General features: G+C 37.1%; 1 protein-coding gene across 1 annotated transcript; it reads left to right on the top strand.

Annotated features, from left to right (window-relative positions):
- The first annotated feature begins 7,125 nt into the window (after positions 1 to 7,125).
- Positions 7,126 to 9,317, top strand: LOC141646172 (L-arabinokinase-like). Its single transcript, XM_074454179.1, has 4 exons — positions 7,126 to 7,287; positions 8,501 to 8,557; positions 8,758 to 8,939; positions 9,052 to 9,317. Exons 1-4 carry the CDS (start codon positions 7,189 to 7,191, stop codon positions 9,185 to 9,187), a joined length of 474 nt encoding a protein of 157 aa, XP_074310280.1. The 5' UTR covers positions 7,126 to 7,188; the 3' UTR covers positions 9,188 to 9,317.
- The last annotated feature ends 2,350 nt before the right edge of the window (positions 9,318 to 11,667 follow it).

Genomic DNA, 11,667 nt, shown 5'->3' with positions numbered 1-11,667 from the left:
TCTTGTATTCAAAGCAAGATGTCTCGTGCTTTTTGGTTGAAAAGGAGATCGAGGTTTTAAATCATTGATCCAAAATAGGTTGATCATTTTCTTTTACCAACGATTTAGGTTGACGCTAATGTGTTCACTTAATAAGGTAAATAGAGAAATCTTTGAAGAATTTCAAAGAGTTCAAGGAATCACGATTTAAGTCGTGATGGGATTATCAAAGTGAAGACTTTGATATAAGCCAAAGGAAATGTGATATAGTATCACAAGTTAATCTCTCTTAACACGCATTATTGAATAATGTGTGGTTGGATATGAATTCAAACGCCATTCGATATGGTTTGGACTTCAATCAAGTAACTTTGAGTTACTTGATCCTTTTGGGGAATTTATCATTTTTGTCTAATTTATTTTCCACTAAATCATATGAGATATGAAATGGTAATGTGCCATATTTGTAAGTTTTCACAAAGAAACAAATGCTCATTTTTCCCTTTCAATTATCACGAGTACAACGGGTTTTGCGGCTCGTGAATCTGTCTTTCTAAAATACAAGTTTATTTCTAGAAGACAGAGTGGGAGAAATTATTCAAGAGCCACAAAGAATGTTATGTCGCAAGAAACTGGTCTTTCTTGGCTACATGAGACGTTTTGTGTAAGATGTTGTTTCTTTAAAACCTAGGAGGTTAAATTCGTCACTTGTTGAAAATGATGAATTCATGATACTTTTAAGAAAGTAAAGAGCTTATAACTTACAAAAGAAATTGTTTGATTCAAGTTGATTACTTCTGGTAAGTAATGAACAAATGACTTTCAATAAGAGGTGTAAGATGTTGTTTCTTTAAAACCTAGGAGGTTAAATTCGTCACTTGTTGAAAATGATGAATTCATGATACTTTTAAGAAAGTAAAGAGCTTATAACTTACAAAAGAAATTGTTTGATTCAAGTTGATTACTTCTGGTAAGTAATGAACAAATGACTTTCAATAAGAGTTTTTAAGTCACAACTCAATACAAGGCTTAGAGCCATGAGAATCCAAAATAAAAGGCTTGATTAGTGACAAAGGGTTTTGCACTAATAAAGAGATATTTCAAAGCAAGATTGGTTGCAAAGGGTTTTGCACTAATTGAAATGCTTAAGTCTATTTGGATCTTCTTTGGGATTGTATTTCATTATTATGAAATACATAGCAAGTGAATCTAAAACTCACTTCTTCAATTAGAAGGAATGTATTCAATACATGTCTTGAGTTTTGAAGATTCTTGCAATCCTAAGATAATGTGAAACTTAAGAGAGAGTCTTAAGTAGGACATCAATGAGTTAGAATCAACATTTTGATCATGTGATAAAACATTTCTCGATAAGTCGAGAAGTTGTGTTTATACATGGAGTTTAGTGGGAGTTACGGAATTTTTAATTAGTCCGATATGTGGATGACATATTGATCATTAAGAATGATTCAAGACTTTTGGAGTATTATAATACATCTTGAATATCCGGATTTATGAAGATAAATCCACATGATATTAGCGTCAGCAAGAAGTCTTATGTTGATAAGATTCATGACTAGTTCAATTAAATTGAACATATTTGATTGATTTCATTTGCTTCCGCTGCCGAATCAATTAAAAGGAAATGATGTATAACACTTCATATGCTTTGAGTATGATGAATTGTTTTCAAAATCGAATTTAAGTAATCTTTACCAAGTAAGCTATAAAAATTACCCTTAAGTGCTTGCAGAAGCATTAAAGAAGTAAAGCAAAGTGTTTATGATGCAATATTGTGTAAGGGTGTTACACAAGTGACAATTGACAATTGAGATTGCGCATGGTTTCCGACAAAACCATAATCAAAACACATTAAGATGGTTAAGATACCATTGTGGCTATATTAATTAAGAAGTAGATTTTCTAGAATCGTTCTAGGAAATAAAGAACAATGAGAAATATTTATAACGGAAATTGAGTACACTTGCAATCATGGGATGTGCAAGAAGGAAGAGTCCCGCACACTGCGAAAACAGTGGGAGCTGTTCTAAGGATAGAAGGCCTATGTCTTGATTGGATCTCGACACGTACTCAGAAAGTTTTGTGATGCAAATGTATACATTACAAAGGAAAACGAGTATGTAGTGAGGTTGAGTAAGGTACAAGAAATTGATAAAACCTACTAACCAAAGCCTTCTCAAAGGCTAAACATGATGAGTCATGTCATTTCAATTGAATTGAAATGAACAACTACGTACAAGATCAAATTAGATTATAGAACATGAAATAGTAATCAGGCATTGACTATTCATATGTGATAATCGCATTTGTCGTTCGAGTTTTACTTTAAAACTCTTTTATTATACTTTGTTACATCCAAACGGGTTGTAGAGACAATTGAACCCCGTTAAAGTGAACACGGATTAGCATTGTATTTGCCCATAGTCACTTGTATGAGGTGACGTCTCGAAGTGACTAGAGTGTGAGGCGATTGATGGCAAGTTCAAGTGTCATAGAGTCATGTGAGATGACTAGTCGATCACATAGGCGATCGTTAAGAACATTTTGTCGGGCCTAATGACCGCTTATAGAGTTCTGCAAATTTATATAGCCTGGTCGTGGCGAGAGCTACTATAGTATTCTAATGAGTCGATTCTTTTGACTAAAGACTATTCACCTAAGATGGCACGACTTGATTAACTTTGATTTGTGTTACTACGACCTTCGTAAATGGGGTCAAATGGGCATATTTTGGGTTATGATGGCTGTGGCTAGTCGAAGGAATGAGTGCGATAGGAATTGTCCACCCCCTTGTCAGGGTTAAAACAATATCTCAGGGCCACTCGAGGAGTAATGAACTGAAATGCGTGGCCACGCTCGGAAAGTATCTATGATAGATAAGTCCTGGTCAATCGCTTATTCTCCGGATCGAGGAAACCACTCTCGATATGATCACTTGCAAGTACGACCGAAAGACACCTTGCATTGAGTGGGAGATAGTAATAGGACAAGAGAATTGGTGACGCACACTTGTCGAGGACAAGTGGGAGATTGTTGGGAAATGTGTCCTCAACAATAGTGCGATCACATGATTTAAATATCATTATTAAATCTCATTTTAAAGAATACAATTGGGAAGTAATATTGTTACTGTCAACTGGTCAACATATATCGGTAATGATTGGCTGACTAGAGTTTGACATTACTGTCGTGTGACGGTGGTGATCAGTTGACCCCCTAGGTCATACCTATAGGGCGATACTCTTAATTGATCATTTAATTAATCGTATAATGTTACGAGTTAATTAAATTACTTGAAAAATTGACGGACGATTTTGGAAGTAAAATTTACGTATCAAATTGAAATATGATTAAATGAGATACGGTCTGAGTAATCAAATTATTACTCGGATGAAATTATTGTTTAAAGAAACAATTGAATTTGAATGAATTATTATAAATGCGATTTATAAACGGTAAAATATTTTGGTACGAGTAATTATGAATTACTAAGTCAATTTTGTATATGACGTATTTTATTAATACGTTGATTTTTAATATGTTAAAAATACATAAACAATTTATGTTACATATGACATGTGACATATTGACATTTGACAAAAATAATATGGAATCCATAATATAATGTGGACCGAAATATTGGGAATTATTAACATATTATGTTAATTTAGATTAGTGGGATTAATCATCATTTATCTAATGTAGGCATGCACACCTAGTGCCTTTTGTGTAAGAGCACAAAGGCCATGCATAAGCCAATTCCCTCACCCTACCCTAAGTTCTCCTTGGAAAGAACAAGGGTTCTTTTTCATTTTTATTTTATCTTTCACTATATGCATAGTGGGTGTAAGATAATGATTCATTCACTAAACATAATTATTTTTAGAGAGATAAAAATAATTTCTCTTCCTCTCCTCTTCTCTCAACCGGTTTTGAGAGCTAAAATACCAAATATTTTGGTTCAATTTTTCATAAGATTAATATTATACTAGATCAAATAATATTAATTAGATTAAGAGTTAGCCTTGGGTATAAAGCTTGGGGAGAGATCTTAAACTTAGATCTTGTTCATCCATAAGGAAAGCTCAAGAACAAAAGAAAAGGAGATTTCTTTTGTGCCCCATAAAACCGAAACATCTATGTAAGGATATGATTTCTCCTCTATTTATATTGTTGTTTGCATGCATAAAATCCGTTTTAATTTTATGACAAATTAGTTTTGACATATATGAGTATGTTTATATGTATATGAATCTACATTTCCTTCAGGAACCCCCTCACCTCAGTGATTGTTTTAGGAGTTGGCCATGATTGAATGGCTGCAACTTTGTCCTGATCAACTGTAATCCCCCTCCCAGAGACAATGTACCCTAGGAATGCCACTTCTTCAACCATGAAAGTGCATTTTTCCAGTTTGCCAAATAGTTTTTGTTCCTTGAGGATCTTGAACACGGCTTCAAGATGTTTCAGGTGTTCACTTTTACTGCTGCTATAAACCAGGATGTCATCAAAGTAGACCACTGCAAATCTGCCTAGACATGGCCTCATCACCTCAGTCATCAGTCTCATAAAGGTGCTTGGTGCATTAGAAAGACCAAATGGCATCACAAGCCATTCATACAGTCCATGTTTAGTTTTGAAGGCAGTTTTCCACTCATCTCCTTCTCTTATCCCGACTTGGTGGTACCCCTGCCTGAGATCAATCTTAGAAAAAATCATGGCACCACTGAGCTCATCTAACATGTCATCCAACCTTGGGATTGGGAACCTGTACTTGACAGTAATGTTGTTAATGGCCCTGCTGTCAGTACACATCCTCCATGTCCCATCTTTCTTTGGAACAAGTAGAGCAGGGACTGCACAAGGACAGAGAGATTCCCTGACAAATCCTTTGCTCATAAGTTCCTCAATTTGGCTTTGTAATTCTTTGGTAGCAGCTGGATCACTTCTATAAGCTGGCCTGTTAGGAAGCACTGAGCCTAGAACAAGGTCTATGTGGTGCTCAATGCCTCTCAATGGTGGCAACCCACTAGGCAGCTCTCTTGGAAACACCTCCTTATACCTTTGAATTAATGGCCTAACTTCAGCAGGCATCTCAGGGCTCCCTTCCTTGCTTACTTCTTTAGATAGTAACACCGAGATAGGCTGTTCTTGCTTCATTTCTTTGATCATGGCTGCCTCAGAAAGGAATAGCACACCATGCCCTCCTCTGGCATACTTGGACTTCCATAGTTCCTCTGGTTAGGTGGTAATGGGGTCAGGGTGACCTTCTTGCCTTCATTCCTGAAACTATAGATGTTATCCTTCCCATGGTGAGTGGTATTCCTGTCATACTTCCATGGCCTCCCCAAGAGTAGGTGGCAGGCATCCATTGGGACAATATCACACAAGACTTCATCTTTATACACCTTCCCAATAGAAAATGGAACCAAGCATTGTTTGTCCACCCTTACTTCTGCTCCCTTGTTCAACCATCTCAACTTGTAAGGGTTTGGGTGCTCTTGAGTTGTCAGGTTGAGCTTGTTAACCATGGCATTTGATGCCACATTCGTACAACTTCCCCCATCTATGATCAGTTTACAAACCCCCCCTCGGATCGTGCATCCGTTCTGAATATCAGGGAACTTTGATCAGCTTCCAAAGGTGAGTGTTGGGAATGCATGACCCTCCATAAGACTAAGCTGTGACCTGTGTCAGGATGGACCACAACTTGCTCCTGTTCTAGTTCTTCTTCAGTCTCATTTTCCTCCATTATCAGGGTCTCGACTTCCTCATACTGAACCAAACCTTCCATCTCCCACTGTTCTACTTCCATTGCTGTCAAGGTTCTCTTAGAAGGACAGTCCTTCCTAAAATGGCCATACCCTTGGCACTGGAAGCATTTAATTTTTCCATCAGTCACAGGTGGGTTGGTTTTAGGGCTCACATGACTCTTTCCCTTGTCTGGTGTTGGTTGGGTTGTAAGTTTTGGGATTTCTCCAATCCTAACTCCAGAAAAAGGTTTGAAAGTGGGTCTGGTAAGGGGTTTGGAAGCAGTGACCTTGGCTTTTCCCATCTTTTCAATCCTCAATGCCAGGTTGACTGCCTCATCAAAGGACCAAACTTGTTGCATTCTAACCCTTAAAGCAATTTTAGGATCTAAGCCCTCAACAAACCTAGCAATCTTCATTCGGGCTTTTCGGTGATCTCACATTGTAGGGTAAGTTGTTCAAAGCTCCTAAGATAAGACTCAACAGATTGTTGGTCTTGCTTGGTGGTTAACTTAATAAACATGTCCTGTGTGTAATCTTTAGCTATAAACTTATCCTTCAGCTTCTTTTTAAGTTTTAGCCAAGATTTAATGGGTTCCTTGCCTTCTCTCATTATCTGGTTTTTCAGGGTTTCATACCAAAGTGAGGCATAACCTTTGAATTTAAGGATAGAAACTTTGAAAGCTTTCTGTCAAGATATCCTTTAAATTCAAAGACTCTCTCAACAGTTCTAATCCGATCTAATAAATCTTCGTGGTTTAAACTACCATGGAAATCAGGGATTTCTACCTTTATATCTTTATCTCTTTCCATGTAGATGCCCTCCGCCATAGATTCATCGATGATCGAGATATCTTCCTCTTGTTCCTGGTGGTATTGTTTTCCTCTTCCCCGCTCCAACAAAGCCTCTACCCCCGCCTCGCCTCGTGGGGTGGCCTCCTTGGATCATGGTTAGGAATCCCTTCTGCAAGAGTGTTAACAACATTTACCAAGTCATTAATCCTTCCTGCTATCTGCTCCACCCTGGTCTCAATGCCAGTAAATCTCTCTTCACTCATGGGTTTATTAACTACTTCCTTCATTCAACTCAACTCTACCACTTTCAAATTTCTACACTATTCACAAATAAACATTTAATTCCAATTTTCTCTTAATATATAAGTGAAAATATATTCATGTGGGATCTTGTTTGATTCGTCTTTACGAATACATTAAAAATATCTAACTTTTATAATTTTTGCAAATACGTAGCTAATAATATTTACCGCGTAAAACACGCGTTGGCAAACGTGATAAAGTAAAGTGGTAGAGTGGAGTTGAATGGAGGAAGTAAATAATATGTTCTGATTCTGAAGCATTACTGTTTTTTTTTGGCGTTTATTAACTAAATTATGTCAATTTCTGTTGTACAATCCAGTACTATCAGTGTGGTGTTGAAATGATAAGGAGAGATTTACTAACTGGGAACTGGAAGCCGTACATTGATCGTGCTATGAGTTTGAAACCTTGTTACACTGGTGGTTTAAATGGTGGGGAGGTAAGTTTACAGCTTGTTTGTGATGTTAAAATTTGGTGATTGCTGTTGTGGTGAGCGATGAGTGGCAACTGAAACTACCTGTCTTCCTTCCCGTTCTTAATTCTTCTTATTCAAGAAATTTCTTCATAAAAAGATACATATGGGAATTTTCTGGCCATACATTGAACACCTACCCAACGACCTTATTTAAATGCCCTTGCCTGCTGTCTGATTACCTTAACACCTGCGTAGAACATGAGAAAACCCATACCTCATTCAATTCGGAAATGCGGTATAGCAATTAAATTCTTCTGTAAAAATGAGCTAATGGAATTTGATTTTTTTTTTTAAATTTACTCATTTATATCCCAAATCATTTTGGGATTAAGGTTCTAATGTTGTTGTTGTATTATATCTCATTTATGAGGGTATACTAAGCCGATAATTGATCGATAAAGTGCCTCAATAACCTGTTTAGTTAGAAACCTGTCTCACTCATTTGCAGCTTGCCTAGCTGCAGAAAAGTGTTTTCATGAATCTGTCAGTTTATCTATTTTTTATTTTATTATCTGCTACCCTCGAGGATTGTCTCGTTCAAGAGTAAACCTGTGTGGGATGGAGTGATTTACCTGATTTCCCTGCCGTGCTTTTCTATGGAGTTGCTTTTGGCAGATCTCTTAGTGGTTTAAAGCATAATTGGCTAGCATCAGCAGTATAAAACCTAGTTGGCATGCTTTTCTTAATTGCAATATAGAGCTGATTTGGTTTCTATTGATGTCATGTTCTCTTTCGTGTCATTAATGTATTTACCTATCTGTAATGTTTCCGAGTGATATTTCCTTGTAGAGGACTATGAGTAGTTTCTTAACATAGTTGAATAATTGCCTAAATAGTAAATTCGCTTCTGACTTGCCAAATAAGTATAACGGTTAGTTGGATAGTCATTAGGTGGATTTAATTGAAATGGCACCCCCTTTTTGACAAATGAAATCATGTAGAGTATTCATTTGAGAGTGTTTTTGACAGAGGGAATAATTGAGAATATTGAAGGTTTATAGTCATTCGGAAACAGCCTCTTTGTGTTGCTAACACAAGGATAAGACTGCGTACATCCGACCCCCCTTACCCCGCAATTTGCGGGAGCCATTGAGGCACTGGGGCAATATAGTTGTTGTATTGAAGGTTTATAGTCATTAGTGTTTCTGACAGAGGGAATACTATTTGTGAATTGCAGGTTGCTGCAAGCATTTTGCAAGATGCTGCAGTTGGGAAACACAATGTCTCAGATAAGGTGAGAGTGGAGAATATGAAGCTATTATTTTAGGAATATAGGATGTATATGCCACCCATAAATAATCTGTAAAACTTCTAGACTTTACCATATGGATCACCCTTTCCCTTGTATTCCTCATTAACATTCCTGGAAATTATGTGACGTTTTCTCTCTTCATTCCCATTCTTATGTTGTGTGTGGTGGTCTCTTCAACATAGTTAAGTGGTGCAAGAAGATTGCAAGATGCAATTGTTCTTGGATATCAACTTCAGAGAATTTCCTGCAAAGATCCAGATCTCAGTATTCCGGAATGGTATGCTAGCGCTCAAAATGAACTTGGTCAACGTTGTAGCTCTCCTAAGCTTGGTGATGATGGAGCACTTGAAGATTGTGAGAACTTGTGAGCCTCTAAAATCCTTAGTATATGTTCTGTTTATGACAGCTGGAGTAGCTCATCTCAACTTGTATATTGTTCGTTTGATGTTGTTTACGATTTCCTTATCGTAACCCAGATACAAGGAGTTTAAAATTATTCATGGTGATCTTCTCAATCTTCATGATACAAAAACCTTCTTGAGTAACTTAGCGAAGCTTGCTAAAGTGACCGAGAAAGATACTAAGCATCACTCTCGGGACTCGGGAGCATAAGGCTACTGTTGCATTCTTCAGTTGGGAGGTTGTTTTCTTTTTACCTTAATACTATACATCTTGTATATGTCCGGAAAGTCTGACTGCACCATAATCATTTTTTTTTTCTATGGAGGGTTAGTGTGACAGAGTTTGTTGTTCAAATATACATTATGACCTATTTGAAACGAAGAAAAGGAGGTCTTAATATTGCTCTTGTTTAGCACAGCCATTTTAGACTGACATAAGATTATTTACTATTTGAGTCAAATGTGGATCATTATATATGTTACTGGCTAGAAAGCTATTCACTCCATAGTTTAAAATGATGGTGAACTGCTGTTTTAAACATCTAAAACATTACGAGTCTAAGGTGTTGTTTGGATGGGGGGTATGGAGGGAAAGGAAGGGGGGGAGGAGAGAGGGATACAAAATCCCTTGTTTGGAGGGGAATTGTATCCAATCACCCATATTCTATTCCCCCTCCCCTTCTCTTCCCTCCCTTTCCTTTTCCTCTATCCCCCTCCCTTCCCTTTCCTTCCTACTGTTAGAAATATCGGTATATATCATCAAGAAAATTCGGATTATAACGAATTATGAAATATGAAATTAGGAGTCATAAACGAAATGCATAAACAAAAGAATAGAGATTAGAATTAACCTCCGGTCCTAGCAATTTGGCCTAAGAACAAATATCGAGATCGATATTCTCCTAATCGTTGCACCCAAAATGCTCCGAGAAATGCCTTTTTCTTGCTAGAAAGAGAACCCTAATTCCTAATAATTTTTAGGGTTTTGTGATGAGAGTATATGAAAAATCAAGAGAGAAAATGATCATACCCTCTCTCCTATTTAATCGTCCAAAAGGAGAAAAGAGGGGAAGATCTTTTTCTTATTTTTCTCCCCTTTAAATGTGTAACAACCAAACAAATAAGGAGAAAATCTTCTTATTTTAGGTTGTTATCATATTGTATAAAATGTGTATCATTATCAATTGTCATTTATGTCGTCACGTATTAATAAGTCCACACACAACAGTTTGTAGTCGATTTATTAATACCGGTCTGTCATCATTTATTATGACAATTTCGTATAATATATACATTAACTATAAATATCGCATATTTATAATTTGCTAATTAAATATATCCGTTTATGTTTAATTACGAATTAACATCTTAATTCGTTTAAGCTAACATTATATACATTAATTAAATATAACAGTTTATATTCAATTTACGAATTAACAATTAATTCGTCTCGGCTGATATTATTTAATTGTATTACATAATCGACTCATCATCACATTGACTAACCTTTTAGTCAAATACATGGACTAACCTTTTAGTCATATAAGGCATCAATGTGATTATATTTTCATATAATCACATCTCTCAAACACATCCTTTAGGTGTGACTTTTAGGGACCAGTTGATCACCGCCATCAATATGATAATAACTTCAAACTTCTAGCAAGCCAACCGTTATTAGTAAACGTTAATCAACTGATAAAATACTAAGTATACCCTGTGAACCTATAAGAGATTTATACACGTTATCACACTAACTGTGGAGGACACTAGCTCCAACTAGGGATGGCAATGGGTCGGGGACCCGATCCAGACCCTGAGGGTCGGACCCTAATGGGTCGGGTATGGGTATCATTTTTTCAGACCCAATGGGTATGGGTCGGGTATGGGTCTTAAGAAAATATTTCGGCTCCGGGTCCGGGTCTAAGTTATGAGACCCATACCCGACCCTTGGACCCTTTATTAAAGAAAAAAAATCAAAATTACAACTTTTCTGAATTCATACTGGCAGACTGTAGAAAGCCAACTAAAGTCTTTTTCTCTTCCCTCATCCCATAAAGTGATAAAACCCAACCAAACTCTTCTGACAATACCACCACTCCACCACTGACACAAGAAAACCACCACCACAGCACTAATACACGACTGGCAACCACCTCTATAATAGCCGGCGACCGACAACCACCATTAACGGCAGATTAATAAACTCATAATGTTAAAGTAGTATGATTTTTTTAATATTATAGACCCTATAGCTGTTAATCTTGTTATTAAAGTGGCTGAAACTCGGACCCGCGGGTAGACCCAGACTCTACCCTTACCCATAGGGTCCGGGTATGGGTCCTCAAATTTTAGACCCTTGCGGGTTTGGGTCGGGTATGGGTCCAAAGGGAAAATATCGGGTCGGGTCTGGGTTTAGGCGGACCCTAGCCAGACCCTACCCATTGCCATCCCTAGCTCCAACAATCTCCCACTTGTCCTCACAAGTGTATGTGCGATAACCGATTCTCATATCCTTAATATCTCCCACTCAATGTAAAACAATTTGCAAAATCCGTATTCACAAAGGTCGTATTTTACAAGTGATCAATATCAAGAGTGGTTTTCCCGATTAGAGAGTAACTTAACTGATAAACGAATCATCATTCGAGCATGGCCATGCATTTCAGTTACAACTCCTCGAGTGGCCCT

This window comes from Silene latifolia, chromosome 3 (assembly GCF_048544455.1).
Source record: "Silene latifolia isolate original U9 population chromosome 3, ASM4854445v1, whole genome shotgun sequence".
Taxonomy (NCBI): Eukaryota; Viridiplantae; Streptophyta; class Magnoliopsida; order Caryophyllales; family Caryophyllaceae; genus Silene; species Silene latifolia.
This window is presented reverse-complemented; position numbering and strand designations above follow the sequence as displayed.

Bases quoted from the DNA above. Each gene is read 5' to 3' on its own strand.
- LOC141646172 (XM_074454179.1), top strand. From the start codon at position 7,189: ATGATAAGGAGAGATTTACTAACTGGGAACTGGAAGCCGTACATTGAT. The intron at 7,288-8,500 runs GTAAGTTTACAG...TGTGAATTGCAG, and splicing joins GTGGTTTAAATGGTGGGGAG to GTTGCTGCAAGCATTTTGCA. The intron at 8,558-8,757 runs GTGAGAGTGGAG...TCTTCAACATAG, and splicing joins AACACAATGTCTCAGATAAG to TTAAGTGGTGCAAGAAGATT.